At 39.7% G+C, this 20,261-nt stretch overlaps 1 protein-coding gene across 1 annotated transcript; it reads left to right on the top strand.

Moving 5' to 3' along the window:
- Nucleotides 1-464: 464 nt before the first annotated feature.
- On the top strand, nt 465-16,148 carry TRMT1L (tRNA methyltransferase 1 homolog (S. cerevisiae)-like). The gene is made up of 15 exons (XM_010184815.1): nt 465-609; nt 1,766-1,873; nt 3,713-3,829; nt 4,772-4,836; nt 5,373-5,502; nt 7,138-7,258; nt 8,222-8,301; nt 9,029-9,275; nt 9,688-9,900; nt 11,124-11,314; nt 12,436-12,514; nt 13,278-13,444; nt 15,123-15,182; nt 15,581-15,707; nt 15,833-16,148. Exons 2-15 carry the CDS (start codon nt 1,819-1,821, stop codon nt 16,146-16,148), a joined length of 1,968 nt encoding a protein of 655 aa, XP_010183117.1. The 5' UTR covers nt 465-609; nt 1,766-1,818.
- Nucleotides 16,149-20,261: the final 4,113 nt, after the last annotated feature.

The following is a 20,261-nucleotide window of genomic DNA, read 5'->3' as shown; positions in this document are numbered from 1 at the left end:
CACTTATCTCACTGCAGCTCTGATGATTACAAATTCCTTTCTTACTCCTTTTTTTCAGATTGTTCAACTAATCATAAACAGTTCTAAGCTTTTGTTTTCACATTTTGTTAGTTGCTAGTATGTTGTTAAGAGTATTTGCCTTGTCTGTTTTGGCTTGCTAGCTCTGCATTTTGACAGAAAATAACATGTAAATATTATTATGTTAGCTTTAAACATCTGATGATGCAGGTGGGTGAATACTTTCATCTGTCCAGGATGGCATTATTTCACAGTGGTTTCCAAGGAAGAGCAATAATTAATCTTGTGTTATTCTCCAACATACTCTTAATTTTTCTCCTTCTTACTTGTGATAATTTTTGCCTGTTAGAAGAACCAAATTTTTGGAAACGAACATATTTGTATAATTCAGTTATATCAACAACACTTTTACTGTTTGGTTTGTTTGATTTTGTTAAGATGGTGTGGTTGATTCTGGAAAAGTGAAGAGCAGCAACCTGGATGTGGAAGCTACTGAGTCAGAATTGGAAACTGAAGAAAAAGAAATAGAGGAAGAATCCACAAAGGAATCAGATAGCAACATTTTGGATGTATCATCTGATTATCCAAGAGGTTTGCTAATAAACTCTAGAAATATTTGTGTTGTGTGCTTGAGGAAAGGAAGAGAAAAAGTAGAAATAGTGGGGAAGAAAGGTAATGGGAATGTGTGAAATACCATTTTCCATACATCTGATAGGCATGGATACCTTTTCCCGTGCATTTGAATAAGATGTTTTCCTAAGGCACTGGAAATCTCTTTCAAGTGAGATGCCATTTCCCCCTTACTAAGATTTCTAGAAATCACTCTGGAAATTTGTAAAATATGCAGTGACAGAAGTTTAGGCTAGATGAGGTATGATCTACATCAGGCTCTGATGCTAAAAGCACCACAGAGAGCAGAGAAAATCTATTGTATCAGAGTGCAGGAATGACAAGCTAGGAATTTCTTTTAATCCTAGCTTTAAAACTCACCTGTGTATCTGGAGCACATTGATCAACTGCTATTTTTGTTTCGCCTAAGAAAATCTGAATATTATTCTTGTAAAAAGACTAACAGTTTAAAGTCACTACAGAATCAGTGCAACTATAAACTGGGATGTTCTGTGTGCTGAACAAAGAAAACTGATTTATTGGATAAGCTAATTCTCTTGTTAGCAAATTCACCACTGTTCCCATTGGCTGATAAGTTGAAAAATCAGGAGGTAAATATAAAGGTTAAACAGTCTCCTAAGGGAGGGGAAAAAGAAGTAGAATTTCATGTGTCCTGGCTATACAGTGAATAATTGTTACTTACAATTGCTCCAGCTCTAACTGATACTTAAGTTTTGCCAGACAGTTCATAGGATGTTTTTTTTAACTGCTTTGTGCATGGTTCGCATTCACTAACAATGCCAAGCAGTAAAATCAAGCGTAAATAGAATGTGACTTGATCTTTTCAGCTTGTTTTTTTTCAAATGAAGATCTTTCCAATTTGAGAAATTTGATGTGTGTCAGCATTAAAATACAAGTAGAAATACATGGGTCTTATGAAAGAGCTGTTCTGGGGATTAATTTTGCAGTCATTCCTTCTACCATGGAAGTTAAAGGATATGAACAAGTATTCCAGTTAGTACTATAGTCATTCTCTGATAGTGTTGGGTTTGAAATGATGGATAGAAAAAGGGCAGTAAAGTAAAATAATGTTTTTAACCCAAGAATGTTTAACTGCTAAATATCTCTGCTTTTTTAGAGAAACATATTTCAATTCAAAGACACCTGGCTGATCTAGAGAAACTAGCTGACATGAAAGAAGGTAAGTTTACTGTGGCTGTAACCCAGAACACGGATCTTCTTGTTAGAGTTATTTAATTTTTTTCCTTATTTTTTATTCTTAACACACTACATACATTTATAATGCTTATTGTCTAAAAAAGCTTTATGATTTGTTCCCTTGCTTATCAAATGTACTTCTTTCAGTAAATTTAAAGCCATAATGATTCTGTTACTGAAATATCAGATCAGTAACTTTCTAAGACCAATTTGTAGATGACATTCTTTAATTTGGCGCTGGGAGCTGAATGTATCATTTTGTAAATTGAATGCTCAAAGTATTAGCAGTTGCCAGTAGCTTATATGTGCCTTACACATACATATTCATGACATAAAAAGTTTACATATGTATTACATTTCCAGTAAAAAGTTTACACATGCTCTGCATTTCCCGGAACTAATTAAAATATCTGCATACTAATTGTGCATGCTCGATTGGCATGCGGAATGGTCTTCCAGTGGTCTGAGGAATAGTCACTTAAACTGTGTGTTCTTGGAGTCTTTTTATCTTTCAGGTTCCTGTGCTTTTGTTTTCACAAAGCCTGACTCCTGCAGTTGGTCCGAGTAGGGTGATTCATTAACTTCTTATCTATCTTGCCATCTCGCAAGGCAGTCAGCAAAGTGGGCCTCAGACACTAAAATCCCATTATCCTTATGCAGCTTCTTTCTAGCTAAAGTTAGTCAATATATACATATAAGAGTATAAGAATATTTCTTATATTATCCTGTCTGTCAGGTTACAATTCCTTTCCACTTTTTTCCTCTGCGTTGTAGCATTTTTAATGTTAGCAGTGTGCATGGAACAGCAAAACGTTAAGTCTAGCTATAAATCAGCAGCTTTGTCTCAATTTTACTTCAAGTGCCACGATAACAGGGAAGCTAATTGTCTTTGCAGTTTTTAAATAGATATTTGTATTCTGTTTGGGATGTTTTCTTTCTTTGTTTTTTTTTCCCCACTTCTGATCCAGATGTATATTGAAGGATTCCTTAAGTGTTCTTACTACAATGTTTATTTTTTTTCTCTGATTACTTGTATTTAGCGCTGTCAGTGGCAGCCATTGCAACTGAACTAGCTTTTATTCAAACATCAAGAAAAACATCAGGGTGTGCACTTGCTCTGCACCATGTGGCTCTTGCACCTTAATCATCTTAGAGTGGCCTCTGATGAAAATTATAGTCTACCTCCATGTCTGTTTAATTGTACTAACACATATACAAGAAACTTCTATAGAGAGTTTGTTCCATTTTTAATGAGGAGATAGATCAAAAGTCTCTCCTAAGTCTGGTAATTGTAGCTGTTGCTGAGCCGAGTTAGATGTAAGTCCATGGTAGTGATAAGAAACTCATTATTCCCTTGCCCATTCTCAATAGTATTAATTTTTTTTCTTCTGCCATGTGCATTAATGTTTTGTCCAAAAGATTCAGGGAGAGGAAAGGCAGATTCTTGTTATAACCTCTTCAGTTGGGTGGTTTTGGGTTTTTTTTAAGCCATTGTAAGTCTCTAGACTTCATCTTTAACATTATTATTCACTGTATTATACACTGTTATTCTGCAATACTCTTCAGAAGTTACATTAGCCTCATGTTGCTCAAGTAAAAAATACTAGAAAACAAAAACTAAAGGTTGCAGAAGTTAGTGAATAATCTTTAATAGTGGTTCTTGTCTGTATTCTACGGTGCAGAAGAGGCAATCCGTAAACTAAAAGTTTGTGTATGCTTGAAATAGAACACACCTTGGGGAATTAGTCTTTACCTCCCATTGACAGTAGCTTTTTTTTTTTTTTTTTTTTCCTCTTGGCATCCATCTCTTATTAACGTGAGTGGTAGCTGCGTTTCATATGTTTCTGGTACTTTTTGTTTATGTTTTCAGATGAAAAGAAGCCTTGTCCATTGTGTCCTGAGGAGAAATTAAAAGCTTGCTACAGTCATAAACTCCATCGACACCTGCAGAATTTGCACTGGAAGGTTTCTGTTGAATTTGAAGGTAATGGCAATCATATTTGAACACTAAATAGTAGAAGAAATTGTGCACACGCAGAACATCGTTCTGTGTTTCATCTTTTTAAATTCCTCTTGAGTTCAGCGTCTTGTTACCAGCTCTGAAATAGAACTGTATTTTGGCATAATGAATTTTGATCTAGGATGTAAAATGTAAATGTAAAATAACTGTATTCTTCTACATGCCAAAAGAGCAAACAGTTGTGCATTTTCTCATTTAAAAAAAACAATTGCTTGGCATGTCATGAAAATTACTATAACATTTAAATTATGTATATCATGTAAATTACTTTTATTAAAGTGATTATTATATTGGTAATAATCAGACACACACACACACGATATCCCTACAAGAAGTTTAAGAAGGAATAAAAAGTGAGCAGTATGTGTTTTTTAAAGAATTAGGCGTATGAATTTACGGGAAATAAAATTGCTAATTAGAAAATTATCTGACTGGAGTTCTGGTTTTGCATGCATTAGCAGGTGTCTTTTTAGGTTTGTTTTTTTTTCTTTAAACTTTGGAACATATGTTTTATAGGAGTCTTCACATAAGTATTTTAGCCAAGTAACAATACTTCTGTAAAATATTCACAAGTACTTTTTAAAGTTATATACCGTATAGCCTGAAGTCTTACCGTAGCTTTGTAGGATGCTCACAGACTTATTAAAATGAATTGCCTGTATGTAATTTAATTTTCTTTTAAAAATTTGTAATGTGTAATTAGCTGATAAATTTCTCTATATGGAAGCTGAGTTTAATCATATAATTGGTAATGTTCTCTTGTTGCTGTCTTGTGGCAATATTTAGGACTCTGAAATAAGACCATGCAATAAAAATCAAGAACACTTTGAATCAGAGTTTATGGTACAGGACATATGCATTCTGTCTACTTACTGTACTGTGATGTGACAAGAATTTGTTTTCCAGGGTACAGAATGTGCATCTGTCACTTACCTTGTCGTCCAGTAAAGCCAAACCTAGCTGGAGACCAGGTAAAAACGTTGAATCACAGAAATATTTGTTACCTTACGAAGTGGGGGAAATGGGTGATTTAGAACTTTTGCCATCTACTTATTTGAAAAATGCATCTTGCTATCCCGTGTGGGATACTGAAAGCTTATCAGTCCAGAATATGAGTATGTGATAGAACCCCTGAGTAGCTGAATGTAGTTGTATCTAGTCACCTAGATGATGTAAAACAGTGTCATGGTTTGGAGTACACAGCAGCTTTGTGTGGAAGAGACGAAGGGTTCATCAGGCCAGGCCACGGATGCTTCTCAGTTCTCTCTCTGTGTGCTGAGTATCTGCAGTATCTATTGGCAGAGTGTAGTTGGTTGTGGTGCTGTGGCAGGAGCACTGTGCTGGCTCTGTAGTGTGATTGTTTACATTCTCTGTGGCTGTAGATTCAAAACATTTTGTATGCGCTAGAGGTAACAAACAGATAACTTCTTCATCTGCCTCTGTTCAGTTACAGTTCTACTTCAACCATGTTTATGTATTCTGAAAGTACACATACTGTATTTTACAGACGTTTTCAAAGATGGGAGCCCATTACCACTGTATCATCTGTTCAGCAACTATCACACGAAGAACTGACATGATAGGTCATATTAATCGTCATGTCAATAAAGGAGAAACTGAATCAAGGTTTATTACAGGTAGGTTCTTACTTCTATAAAACATTCAAGCTTTTTATACTATGCAGCACATGCAATAACTATGATATGTTGGTGAGAGAGAGATGAGAAAAATTCTAGAACAGATTTAGCTTTACCAATGAGAAATCTGCCCTTAATATTTCAGAACCTTTATTTTGGCTCAAAGATGTGCAGTGTTGTGATTTTGTCTCTGCATTGACCAGCTACTCTGTTCTTATTGATAAATAATAATCTCTTCAGAATTAGTTTGATGTTGTAAATACAGGCTTCTGTGTCCCCAAAAGAACAAGTCGCATGGCATCCGTAAAACAAAATCTGTACAAAGAACTTCACACCTCTCTATTTTGCTGTCTTTGTTCTTAAAACATTCTAGAGTAAATCTCTCTGCAATGTAAAAATCCACTGTTTTTATCCACACAGCATCAGCATGGGTTCACAAAACAAGACAGTGTTCTTTCAGTCCCGGAGAGTTGTGATAAACGTGTCAGTAGTTCTTTGGTAAATTGCAATCTGCCTGACTAATCTAGAATTAGACTTTTGTTTCTAAACTTGGATGAACTAGTTTTAAAATATTTTAAATACATAGAATGCCAAATCTTGAAAATTAATTTTATTTCCTTTATTTTAGCAAGTTGTCTGTTTTCTACAGCTGTTAAGTAAAAAGCACATTATTGATTAGCGGATGTGTAAAAATTAGGTTTTTCTGCTACAGCCCAGACTGCTACTGTTGAAAATTAATTACAGAACCGACCCCAGAACTGAGGAGCATTTCAAAAGTTCCCTTCAGAGCTGTCAGTAAAGAATGGCGCATTTGTCATTTTTTGGCAAAATGCACACAGCTATTTATCCTCAGGGAAGAGGACACATTCAGAGGTTGGATATTTCATGCTTTGTAGGCACTTCAGCAGCACTTGGGGGCTATGAACACGGAGGACATGGTAGAACAGGTCACAGGTACATGATCTGTGTATTTGAAAGCACTGATAGGCAGGCTGAGTGCTAAAAGGTATCCCGTTCATAGCTAACAGATTTTTCCTGGTCATTCCTGCGTAAATTTTGCTCCTGTTAGATTGGGGATAAATTGCTCAGAGGAACGACAGCTTGTGTTTACAGCTGTCAAATCGGAAAGCTTGTTTTGCCACAGACTATTTTATACAAAGCTTAAGTGTTGAAATTGTCCCTGTGCTTGTGCTGCCTGTACACATTTCATGAAGCTGTTTGATAGATCAAGGATTTAAGGGATTTTTGCAGTTGATTGATATACATTCAATAATAGGGTTTTAATTAATTAGCAATGTATTATATTTGAACATGCAAAACAAATGTGCTAAGCATCAGGCACCTGTGCTCTTAAATTTGCATGGATGAATAGGAGCCCAACTAAAACAAATCAGGTGTTTTATGGGAATAAAATTTAAGTTGATCCTTATCTGCCACTCTTGGGACAGAAAGATAAATTGTTGTCTGCTTCCCCTCCCACTCCCCCACATACTAACACATCCATGTGTTTGTTGGATTACAGCATAACCCAGACTTGCTATATGGGAGCAGTTCTTCAATTTAATTCATCAAATGCACTGATGTTCATTTCAGTTCTCACTATCTCTTTCCTTCCTCTCAATTACTTTCTTTTAGTTCCTGCTCCCAGTTCTCATGAGGTGCTGAAAGAGTCGGCCACAGAGGTGCAAGTTCTTCCCAACTACTCTACACCTCAGAAAACAGATTCCTATTTTAATCCTAAAATGAAACTCAACAGGTAAGAGAACAGGGAGTGGGAGGATGCACCAGAGGGATGATGAGTTTGTAGTGAAAACTGTGAGCAAACCCTGTGAAACTTTTGTTCAGTGGGCAAGAGAAATCATTTTCCATCAGAAAACTTCTGGACAAATAATATTTAAGCCCAAGAACACTATGTGGGAAATACGGTCATTTCTGAAGCAAATAGTATTTCTTCTGTAATGAGTAATTTATGGAAAAGAACAGAATTTGAAAGGAGCAAACTTGAAAACTTCATTGTATAGACTCAAGGTGTTTTTCTGTGAATCTCCACAAGATACTATGGGCCGTCACTACTCTCTCCTCTAACCGAACAGTAGCATACCTATAATTTACAGTTTTCAAATTCTAGGCCTTTTTCTCTTGAGACTCAGAGTCTCTCAAGTGTCTTTTCATTATTTGCATTTTAAAATATGAAATAGAAACATTGTCTTTTTTTTTAAGGAGAGTAATAAGCGGTGTCTGCACCACAACTGGTACAGAGCTGAGGTTAGCTCTGATACATCTGTGGCAGCTAAGGCACGCCTCTGAAGAGGGCCTTTGCAGCCAATGTTATGGCTACGTGTGAAAGAACAAGGCCTGTTCCTTGACACAGTTGAATTTCATTGCTCTCCAGTAATTCCCAACATCTTTTTAAACACGGAGCCGTTGATTGAGTAGTAGCAGATTGTGCTGGGAAAGTAAGAAAACCGCTATTTACTTTTGAATGGTAGCCATTCTTTCCAGTGTTAGAGTAACAAGTCACTTGATTCAGGATCTTACCTTATGAATATCCTGCTATGGAATTAAACTTCTAAGGGTAGTTGTTGATTTACACTTCTGTGTAAAAAGTAGAGTTTAGCGTCAGTGTTCTAGTATTACATTCTAGGGAATTAAACAGGCAAAAGGAAGGAAAAATATTTTCTCAACTTACTTACTGTGACGATTCTTTTTTGTTTTCAAGGCAATTGATATTCTGCGCGTTAGCTGTTCTAGCTGAGGAACGTAAACCGATAGAGTGTTTGGATGCTTTTGGTGCCACTGGTAAAGTCCATTTCTTTAATCTTTTGGCTAATATCCAATAGCATGAAGATGCAAAAATCGGTAGTAACTGACACTGTATATTCAAAAATAGTGTTAGATACACAATAATTTCCTTCCCTAGGCAGACAGTCGTTACCTCCCATACAAAGAAACCAGCCGTCAAGAGCCTAATGTTAGGCCTCTTAAAAAGAGCATAAATAATATGAAATCAAAGTTTAGCGGTCTCCTTGAAATCAGTTGCCTTAATGTTCATGAAATGGCATCTTCCTAAACTTGCTTCCAAGGTCACAGATCTTGTGACTCCCTGGCTGTGGAATTTGGCTGTAAAATCAGCCTGTGATTTTAAAATTATGATGAATCTGAGCCTCTTTATCAAAATCATCTCTTAATTACAAAAATCCTGAACGTGAACTAAATGTAGAGTAGTTATATCAGTGTCTGTTAACCATCTGGAACAAAAATCTGAAGAGAGCTGGAGTGCTGCCTCATTATCAGCCAGCTACTCTAAACTTAAGGTCGTAGTTGAAAACAGCAGTAACTGCTCAGCATTTTGCATAAGAATTCTTAGTAATTAATTTATCACCTTTCTGAACTAGGCTAGGCTTCACAAGTGCATCCAGTCTACAATGTAATTGGAGACTTTACCATGAATGTCAGCAATAAATACTTGGAGGCAGCCTAAAAGTCTTTACAGTGCCTACTCTGATGTTTAATTCTGTCTTTCCAGGTATAATGGGATTACAATGGGCAAAGCATCTCAGAAGTTCTGTGAGAGTTACGATTAATGATTGCAGTGAAAATTCTGTGACAATGATTCGGGAAAACTGCCATTTAAACAAAATGAAGGTGAAACTGAACACTGAGGAAGATGACAATGATGAAGTTATGGCAGATGGAGAAGAAAATACTGACACCATTGAGGTGACAAAAATGGATGCCAATGTTATAATGCATTTGAGATCGTTTGATTTTATGTAAGTGTTTTTCTGGTTTGATAATGACACACCCCACCCCATTTCCCAGTATATCACTATTTGGGGAAGTTGGAATGAAAGAATCAGCCAGCAGTCACTTGGTCTTTTAAATGTCATTTTGTTGTCCCAGATATGGGTGGGGAGAGAACTTTAATCTTAAATGTCTTAGAAATAGCATTTGCTGGCTCTGTGGCGATGCGTATTTTCCAGCACAATCTGCCCTGACTCTTGTGATTTGACACTGAAGTGTTGTAGAGTAATTCATGAGAGGTGTGCTGTAAATTTTAGTCCTGTTTTCTCATTTTGTTTTAAATATGACCATAGGTAAGGTTTATAAAATAGTGTTTTCCTAAGTTTAAAGCCAAAATCTTGAGCATTTCCAGATACTGAGTGGGACTTCCTTTCTTTTCAGCCATTTGGACCCCTTTGGAACTTCTGTGAATTATCTGGATTCTGCCTTTAGAAATGTGAGAAATCTTGGAATTGTGTCGTTGACGTCCACAGACATCAGCTCTCTGTATGCTAAGGCTCAGCACGTTGCCCTGCGTCACTATGGGTGTAATATTGTCAGAACAGAGTACTACAAGGAGCTGGCAGCCAGAATAGTAATTGCTGCTGTGACGAGGTACGGCTAAAGTAAATTGGCTCAAATTCAAGTAGAAATTTATCAATCTTAGTGGTACAAAACTTAGACTGCTGTAGGTTGTACATGTTTAGTTTCTAAAATTCATTAATTCTAAACTTGTTGCTACAAAATTATTATTTTATGTTGTATGTGCTGCTGTGGGATAATGTAAATTTAAAACTGAAAGACTTGGCAAGGTGAAAAATGCATAAATAGGGTAGGGGTTTGGGATGGTAGGGGGGGATTTTTGGTTGTAGAGAGGGGTAGTAGTATAAAAAGTAATATGCAGATTTGCCTGCAAACTCTTTTATTCCTCTGTCAATTTTGTGGTCATTTTAGTGCTTCATAAGACTTTTTAAATATTAATTAAACTTCTTGAATGGCTTCTAGACTTGCTTTAGTGATCATGTCAGATCCTCACGCTTGAGGTTAAGAAGATACATGTAATTACTAACTTGTGCAATTAGTCATTTTCATATAGATATTCTCAGTAATTTCGGTCGGTTAAATAAATGAAGAGATAAAAACTTGTCTCTAATTGGGTGAAAAACGATACAGACAAGAGGATGGGGATAACTGCTTAGGAAAGACGGGAGAATGAAAGAAACTGCGCAGAGGTCTTCAGAATGCCAGAACGCAAATACTGACCTGAATGTGTTCGAGTTTACTTCTCTATCTCCCCGCATATGCGAACTGTTCCCTGCAGAATATTCTTAGATACAGATACACTGCTCCGGCAAAGTTTTAGTTGTGTTCTAGGTTACATGCTCAAACTTCCCTAACAAACTCTTCTTTCTCAATGCTTACCTATTCAGGTGACTGCCCACTTCCCTTCCCACAGCCCTTATGTAATTCTCAGTCCATAGTTTACCATCATGTGTGTCCCTCTGCATTTCAACTTGCTTGGATTTTCATGTAGTTTGTTTGTATTTTTGATACAATAACCTGGCTATAGGTAGGTATTTGGATAGAAAGAAGGTGCAGATGGCAGACCAGTATTTCTAGACAGGATAAAAAGAGGTAAACCAAGATTTGCTTAGGAAGTAGACAAAACTAGATACTTAAGAAACATCAGTTTCTCCTGATGACTTTCTCTGATCTTAAGTATTTCTTTCTAGAAAGTGGATGAGCTCAAAAACCTTTCAGCAGGTTGAGGTGTCCGTGGCAATCTCGGTCTGCTAACTTTAGTACAATGTGGTTTTGTGTTTGCTTTTCCTTCACAGAGCTGCAGCTCGCTGTAACAAAGGCATTGAAGTTTTACTTGCAGTAGCTCTAGAACATTTTGTGCTGGTAGTGGTCAGAGTTTTAAGGGGACCATCTCCTGCAGACGATTCAGCAAAGAAAATAAGATACCTTATCCATTGCCAGTGGTGCGAAGAGAGAATTTTTCAGAAAGAGGGTAATATGGTAGAAGGTAAATGGCTTTTCCTTTGTACTTTCAGGAATGTCTGATTCCTGTATCTCCATTTTGTGCTTCTTTGGGGGTTGTTTTACTTTACTAAAGGGATGTAAATATGTACTTCCCTTCAGTGTAACAATGAGTGTATTGTATGAGGTGGAGAAGGTACCGGGCTTTATGGCAGTGGGTTAGATTAGTTCTCTGCATGGTTTTTGCTGTAAAAGTACTGGATTTGTTTCTAGACAGGACATACTCCAACTAGCTTTAGCTGTGGGGATGCCTTTAGTGAAGAGCACAAAGAATGTGACAGTCCTTGCTACCATACGGTTCCTCTATCCAGTGGCAGCCTGATAGATTTTGGTGTCACGATTGCTTTTCTGCTGTTCTTTTCAGCTATCTTAACATGCAGTGAACTAAACACTATCACTTTCCCCTCTGATGAGGGTGTATCATGCCTGCCCTGGGGCAGTATCTGTAAATGCCTGATGGAAATACCTCTGCAGGTGTGGTAGGAAAGGTGTGCACCATCCCTGTAATTCATTGCACACTTGGTGGTGAAGGCAGGCAGCCCCTAGGTTAAAAGTTGACTGTGGGCTGTCTCTGTACATGAATTAACAGAGGTGGGAGACACAAATATAGCTAAGAGGTAGCTACTAGCCAGATGGCAGCTTGGATGAATATAAAAGTAAAAACATTGTTTTTACTGACTAACTGCTGGTGTCTTTGAGTGACCTGCCCAAAGTCAGGTGCAGAGGCATGTAATGAGATTGTTATTAAAAAGAATATCCTTAGAGAAAGTTTTAAGAACAGGAATGAGTAACCAGTAAGTACAGTGTTATGGTAGAGATCTTAATTAGTAAATTATTTGTTTACTTAATGCCTTACTTGCAAGTGAGCTGACGTATGGCTTAAAAGACTTGCAGGTGGGCTGTAATTTGTAGGTGTAATTGGCTGATGCTTGAAATTTTTGTTGTTATTTACTGTTAACCTGGACAGCTACTTATATAAGTGTAGGAAGGCTAATAATTTCCTTGTTACTTGAAGTCTGCCAAGTTCCCATCTATGCCATCTTCCTCCAGTAAAGCAGGCATTGCTGGCTATTTCAGAACCACTTAAATTCAGTTTTTCTGTTGCAGAAAACCCTTACCAGCAGCTGCCCTGTGATTGTCACGGCAGCATGCCTGGGAAGACAGCAGTGGTTCTTGGCCCTCTCTGGTAAGTAGGGAACACAAGATAGAATTGGAGAATAGTTTAGGTTGGAAGGACCTCTGGAGGTCAGCGGCTCAGTCATACAATAAAAATGCAGGCCTGCTGGATATTCTAGCACTGCAGAAGGGAGGTATCGCAATCGGGGGGAATTCAGGAAACATTTAATCTATTTTAATTTAGCAGTTTGTGCTTTTGTTCACAGAGTTCAGACTGGTTAGTAAATAATAACAGGGTTGCTTTAAATTTTGCATTCAGTGCAACTTACGTGATATGTCCTGCACAGGAGATCCTGGCTGTGTGTTCTTCTAGTTGCCAAATGTTTACTCAGTACTTGTGGAGACTTTATTTAGTAAATCTTTACATGTGCTGACAGTAAATAATACACTGCTTGATAATTAATACTAGAAGATTTCTCTTCTGAGAAACAAGAATAAATCCTTTTGTTAAGTCCTTTAACAATTTCAAAGCAGTACTCAAAACAGTTGACAATTGACACTACCTTTTTCCTGGGGGTTCAACTACTTCCTCAATGTAGTGGGGCAAGTCAGTGGTGGAAATAAAATTATTGTTTCTGAGATCCTTTTTTACAGAGGACCAACATGACTGTCATTGCAAACAAAGCAATCCAGTATCGATAAGTTAAATATGCAGCCCAGTGCAGCACTTTGGTGTAATGTAATTGCTAATCAATTTGGGTGGGAGATTTTTAGAGCAAATTTTTTGTTTTCATTAGGAAGACTTAACTTTTCACTTGTCTCACACGTCATAGGTCAGGAGCCCTCTTTAACACTGGATTCCTCAGGAGAATGCTGTTGCAGGCCGTTCAGTACAGTTTAGATGAAGCTCAACCACTTTTGAAGACATTAGTTTGTGAAGCTGAGTGCACAACTTTAAAGCATTTTTCTACTCAGAGTTTTTATGATGAAAACAAACAAGGTAAGAAAAATGGCAAACTTCATAAAAACGCATGCTTCGTAGTGATTTAGAGAGGAACTGCTCTCAGATAACCTGGTACTAATGGCAGGGTGTACATAAAACGGTTCAGAAAATGTTTGTTGCTTTGAATGCCATGTGGGACTTGTCAGCTCTTGTCAGATGGTCTCTGGTGCTGCAAAAAGAGCAGGGTCTGTCAGAGGCAGAGCGCCAGATTAGACATCTTTCATCAGTATAACAGATCCTAAATCAAATAAAGGTAACCCAGGCAGGGTGAGGGCCGTGAAATCCTGCACGTTCCCTGAAGGAGATGGAAATATCGAGTGTCTTTGAGTTCTTTGGTGTACCCCAGTCCTGACCCAAGAGTGTGTATTGTTGGGCAGAGAGGTTTCCAGCTCTCATGCTTTTTATGCTCCACAGGGATTGCCAATCGGTGTGCCACAAGAAGTGGCTTTCTATGTGATAATACTGTCTTACTCATAAAAGGAAATATTATTTTGACTATCTCCTCTAAATTCAAGCTACAGAGTTAGTATGTAAAAGTTGCCTATATGGATCCTTCTTTGGCCAGAACGTGCTGTTACTTCTTTCTGTTTTAACCAAGGCATTTTGTCATTTGCCAAATCCAGTTGTGACCAGTCACAAGGGGTGTTCCACAGGGCTCAGTTTTGGGGCCAGCTCTGTTTAACATCTTTATCAATGATCTGGAGGAGGGGATTGAGTGCTCCCTCAGTCAGTTTGCAGACAAAGCCTAATTGGGTGGGAGTGTTGATCTACTCAAGGTTAGGAAGGCTCTGCAGAGGGACCTGGACAGGCTGGATTGATGCGCCGAGGTCAATTGTATGAGGGTTAAGATGGCCAAGTCCTGCACTTGGGTCACAATAACCCCACACAACGCTACAGGCTTGGGGAGGAGTGGCTGGAGCTGCCAGGCAGAAAAGGTCTTGGTGATGTAGGTCGACAGCCGATTGAACATGAGCCAGCAGTGTGCCCAGGTGGCCGAGGAGGCCAACAGCATCCTGGCTTGCATCAGGAATAGTGTGGCCAGCAGGAAAAGGGAAGTGATTGTCCCACTGTACTTGGCACTGGTGAGGCTGCACCTCGAATACTGTGTTCAGTTTTGGGCCTCACTACAAGAAGGACATTGAGGCACTGGAGTGTGTCCAGAGAAGGGCAACAAAGCTGGTGAAGGGTCTGGAGAACGAGAATTATGAGGAGTGACTTAGGGAGCTGGGATTGTTTAGTCTGGAGGAGACTGAGGGGAGACCTTATTGCTTTTTACAACTACTTGAAAGGAGAGTGTAGAAATGGGTGTTGGTCTCTTCTTCCATGTAACCAGTGACAGGACAAGAGGAAATCGCTCCAAGTTGCACCAGGGGAGGTTTAGGTTGGATATCAGGAGGAATTTCTTTACTGTAAGGGTTGTCAAGCACTGGAACAGGCTGGCCCGGGGGGGGGGGGGGGGGACCCCCCCGCGGGGAGGGAGGTGGTGGAGTCACCATCCCTGGAGGTGTTCAAGGAGTGAGTGGATGTGGCACTTCAGGACACGGTTTAGTGGGCATGGTGGTGTTAGGTTGGTGGTTGGACTTGATGAACTTAGAGGTCTCTTCCAACCTTAATGATTCTGTGATTTTTACTCTCTAACATTAGAATTAATTCTGCCTTTTTTATTGTATTCTAGAAGAGTGTGGCGTATATATTAAAACACCAAATACTTCTGCAGAATCCTCCGTGGTACATGGTAAGTATATCATTTTGGTGTAGCTCTATCAGTTTCAAATTAAGCTGTAGCGTAAGTGATGGCAAAGTGGATGTAGCATTAACATTTTTTTGTATTTAACAATACTGGTACTCAGGAGGTGGTGTTTATTTTTTCCCACTGAATACTGATTTTACTTAATCTTCATCCAGAATCGTATTTACTGGTAACAGCAGAATACTCCATGGAGCCTACTTGACTTCATTTATTATTACTGAAAATGGCATGTTAATTAAATTCAGGATAAACTGCAAAACAGCAGCTTGTAAAAGCGGACACAGAGGTGCTATGTGGGGACTTTTTTTTTACATACTGTCTTTGGCTTCACTCACATTTTCTGTGGTCTCACTGACTTTTCACTGGCATCTTCTCTGGTCCAGGCAAAAGAAAAAGTGAAGAAGTGATGCGAAATGCAGCCAAGCGACAAAAACCTGAGACCAGCGCTGAGCACCCTGCATTTTACTACAATATCCACAGACACAGTATTAAAGGAATGAACATGCCAAAGTAAGGTTTTTGTTTAAGTTTCATTCTTATATTACTATGACAGCTGATCTATAACTTGTATTGAATCAGCCTTAACTCCTTTTTAAATGTCTGGGTTTGTTTTGTTTGTTTGTTTGTTCTTTCAGGTTAAATAAGTTCTTAAACTATCTCTCTGAAGCTGGATACAGAGTAAGCAGAACCCACTTTGATCCCATGGGTGTTCGCACGAACGCACCCTTGGCCCAATTTAAGACTGTCCTTATGAAGTACAGCACTCCCACGTACGCGGGGGGGCAGGCAGAAGGCGCGGTCCATCTTGCTGAAGATCTCCAGGCAGGAGAACAGGTCCAAGCTGCTGCAGACAGCAAGGCAGAAGATGTCAAGTTTCCTGAAGATGATAGATCTGGAGTTGCTGCCACCATGTTCACAGAAGACTGCCCTACTCACTGTGCGGCTGATTAATGCAAATGCTTTTGGTCATAGATCAGGATATTGTAGACTTGCGAATACATCCTGTTCAAGTAAGCCAGTACTTCTTACCAAGCTGGATTTTGAAAACTTGACTTGCCTGCTATTTTCATGTGAAAAGACATTTTAGAGTTAGGTAGCAGAACTTAGCCCTGATCGCAGTGTGTATGGTCAAGGTGCTGTTACTGTGAGAAGGTCTCCAAGACAGTTACTTGCTTTTACGCTCACATCCACTTTCCCACTGTCTGTTAGAGCCTTATTGCTAGCACAGAATCCAGAAGAGTGGATGGGGCCAAAAGTCTTAAACATTTCTGAATGTGAGGTTAATATGAAACGGAATATTCCTAAAATGAATCGTTCCTAAAACTTGACTGGTTACAATGCAGAGGGAGGCCACATCAAGATGATGAAGTATCACAGGATTGCATGTGATCTTAGTTTAAGCAAGCCAGGAAGTCCTGACTCAGTGCACCTCTAGCTCCAGATTGCATGTGTCAGTTGGCGTTCGGGTCTGTTTTTGTAGTTCAGCCTAGAAGCAAGGACCCAACACAAAAGCGAGAGCTGAAAGGAACAGTTCCAGGACTGGAACCCTAGTTCATAACCAAACTGTCTGTAGTGAGTTGTGTTCCTCACCCAGGGTAGGTGTTTAAGAGATTAGCTTTGGTTGTGTACTACAGTGACAAGGCACTGCAAGTTTAAGTATTTTCTCCTAGGTGAAGTTTTGCTCTGAATGTCAATAATACCGTCTTAGCTGTTAAAAAGATCTCCTCTGTGAATGAGTGAAGACGCTGCGTGTTTGCAGTTGGTTCTGGTTTCCTTAAATACACAGCAGCATCCCAGCCATGTCAGCTTGTCTCTGTCCTTCATTTCCGCCCTGACTTTGTTCAGATACCTCCTCCCTGTGTTTCACCTGACTTGGGAACAGCTATCGCAATGGAACTGCTCCTTCCAGGTTCTCACAGGTTCGGCGGTCAGCACACCATCTTAAATTCAGGACTGCTTTGGTAATGAGTTCTTTCCATTCTGTCCTATTTTAAATAAGAGGAGACTACTAAAGGGATAATAGATTGCACTTCAACAGCAATAAACTGTTTCCCTCAAAAATTTAGTGCTCATAGTTCTTTTCCAAAGATAATTTTGGATCAAAGTGGAAAGATAAATACAAGGAGAAGGAAAAGTTAGCTCAGAACAACTAGGGAACACTAAGGGGTTTTTCTGATGGTAAGAAAGTTTAACTGAAGCCTGTTGTGGGAAGTGATTCCTTTTACAGCTCCTCCCAAATAACAGAAGCTATGGTGTGTCTTTTAAATTCAAAGCAACCATTCCTTAGTGTTTGCAGCTGTGCCCAAGGAAGGGCAGAGAAAGCCACGGTCAAGCTTGTCCATACAATTTGGGCTTCTTTCCTCTGTCAGCTGGGCAGAAGCAACTGGGACAAGGAGTTGTGCCTGTTGTAGGTGACCAGCAGAAGGGGTGTTTGTAACAGTTTGTACCCTGTGAGAATTCCCTTTCTGTTCAAAAGGAGCCCTGCCCTGCTGCTTGTTCATCAGCTGGGTGCAGTCCTGCACTAACTCATTAACAGAGCACTACTGTGTGTTCGAGGCTGTTTGGGGGCTTCTTGTTACTGATGCTATGAGAAGGTACAACTTGTGCCCTGCCCCCATGCTGCATGGAAACAGGGTTTGAGGGAATAGTGGTCTGCTTGGCTGTGCCTCAAAACACATCAACAGCAGAGCAGGGTGCTCAGTTTTCTGCAGCATGAGCTAACACTGCTTGGACCACCTTGGGGAAGCACTAGTGCCACGGCTGGCTATCACAGTAGTAAATAAAGTCAGGTAGTGCAGGTGGTGGTAGTAGCAAGGTTACTGCTGATTCTCTTAATTCTTGTACCACCAGGTGTGAGCTGACACTTGGTGCAACTATTGTGCCAGGCACTCTCTGCCACCATCGCCAGTGACCTTCAGAACACAACCAGATCTTTGTCAGCAGCTGGTGCTGAACAGAAAACCAGAACTGATCAGCTGCTGGAACCAATGGGGTACTGACATCAGGGTTAGGCTGGCAGCTGGTCCATGTACTGGAGGACAAACACCAGAGGACGATGTAAAATCAGGTTTAGGATATGATGTGGTTACCAGTAGGGGTAGAACAGTGCTCCTCAGGTGCTTTTTAGCTGAGGGACACATCTCCCTGCCCACAGCATACAGCAGGGAGTTGGCAGTAGCTGCACATGAGCTTGCTGGGTGGCTTCTGTTTAGCTGTGATGGAGGCTCTAAGCAGCAGGAACATAGGCAGAAAGTGACCTCCTGCAGCCAGAATGAGCTGCAGCTCAGTACGCCTCAAGAAACCCCACTCTTGGTGTACACAAGCATTCCCTCTTACTCGAGGTGCATCCTGGTTAAAAATTTTAATAACTAGAGATGAAACAAGGACAGGAACAGAACTTCTTTTGTAAAATAAAGTACCTCAACCAAAGTGATTTCATTACAATGATCCTACACTGTTTTCTGTTGAAGCTGCTTAATATACCATTACATTCAATCAGAGTTGCTGGGTTTAACATGAGTGCCATGAAAATCCTTCATCCCGTTTCTCAGGCTCCAGGACCCGATACAGAAGAGCAGCACCTACACCAGGTCACTGCAGGAGGTGTTACTTTCCAGGGGCCGTGCTCCACCTCACCTCTGCGTTTCTCATTCAAGGCCTGTAACAAGCGCAGGAGTTCAGCTGCTTTCAGCGGACTGTAACAGCACTCACTGTTCAAATCAGACTCAAAAAGACTCAAATGGGACCAACAACAGTGGAGGTCAGCTGCATCTAATCACCGTTCCCTCTACACAACTCCAGACGTGGCAGCACTGAGTACCCCTACACAAGCAGGGGTTTTTATGAATTATAAGAGGAAGCAGCACTGGAATTGCCAATAAGTTGTCGATAACATTTTTGCTTTTATTGTCAGTTTGAGAATTTCAGTGTAGCTTTAGTTGGATCCTACAGCTATTTGGCTTACCCGTTCCTACCACACATCATGTACTTAAGAAAAATAACATGGCTTTAAAAGGTGGAAGAGTAATTTTGAAAATAAGTTTATAGCACTAAAGAGTCACAGTGCAATCAATGGTTTAATCAGACAACTACATTATATATATATTTAAAGAACATAAATACTCAGTAAATTCACTACATCATGAAAATAAAAGCTTCACATTCTCCCACGCTTTTTAAAGAACCGGGGACAAGTGACAGACAGTTCCTAGACAGACTGCTCAGCTCACAAACACCTCTTGCTTGAGGGACTGGACGTTACCTTGGCCGTCACAACGGGAAGGTACGCTGCACCTACTCTAGACGTTTCCCCAGAGATTTTTTACAATCACTGCTCCCCACCCCCCCGATAATACTTAGTGGACATGCACTACTATATACAATGCAACATTTCACCAGAAAGTCATGAATAATTTATTTCCTTAAAACCACCTCCCTCTGCATTCAGTTTCAGTTTCATGTCACAAAACCCCAAGTCTTTGCAGTAAGAAAATAATCAAGTTACTCAAAGAAGCCTGTGCAGTTTTCACATTGAGATAAAGCTGATCTGAACCAGCAGTCGGAATGGACACGTACTGACAAGTGCTAGAAGCGATGGGAGGGTGCTTTCCTTCCCACAAGAATCCCCGAGCATCTGGATACTTGCACACCACACACCAACAGCCTGACTAGGGGCAAGCCAGAGAAGGAGCAATACCATGCAGTTTAAAAGTATATCCCTGCTCACCTATAAGCAACTTTTTTTGCTTCTGGCTTCAGATGCAGGTGGGTGAAGGCTCCCTCAGCAAGTGCTACAGCAACAGGAATCTCACGATTGCACTATCTCCTTCAGCCAGAATGCCAATAGGAAAAGCAATCCTCATGAAGGGACAGCAAAGTCCGGTGTGAGGGGAGAGGAGTGGAACATGCTAATGAACAGCAGCCACTGGACTTCACACAACAGCCTACTGCCAAGTTTTAAAACTTGAACCTAAATTTAAGACACTGAATGGTAAACTTCGTCAAGTACTAAAATTGTCTTCTAAAGTGCTAAGCAACATTTGTTAAAGCTATGGCAAAAAAAAG

This window comes from Mesitornis unicolor, unplaced genomic scaffold (genome assembly GCF_000695765.1).
Source record: "Mesitornis unicolor isolate BGI_N332 unplaced genomic scaffold, ASM69576v1 scaffold6970, whole genome shotgun sequence".
In the NCBI taxonomy this organism is placed as follows: Eukaryota; Metazoa; Chordata; class Aves; order Mesitornithiformes; family Mesitornithidae; genus Mesitornis; species Mesitornis unicolor.
This window is presented reverse-complemented; position numbering and strand designations above follow the sequence as displayed.

What these genes read in the sequence shown, in the direction of transcription:
- TRMT1L (XM_010184815.1), top strand. Translation starts at nt 1,819, where the DNA reads ATGAAAGAAGGTAAGTTTACTGTGGCTGTAACCCAGAACACGGATCTT. An exon ending in GAACACGGATCTTCTTGTTA is followed by an intron (nt 1,874 to 3,712) that starts GAGTTATTTAAT and finishes TGTTTATGTTTT; the next exon opens with CAGATGAAAAGAAGCCTTGT. An exon ending in TTATGATGAAAACAAACAAG is followed by an intron (nt 13,445 to 15,122) that starts GTAAGAAAAATG and finishes ATTGTATTCTAG; the next exon opens with AAGAGTGTGGCGTATATATT.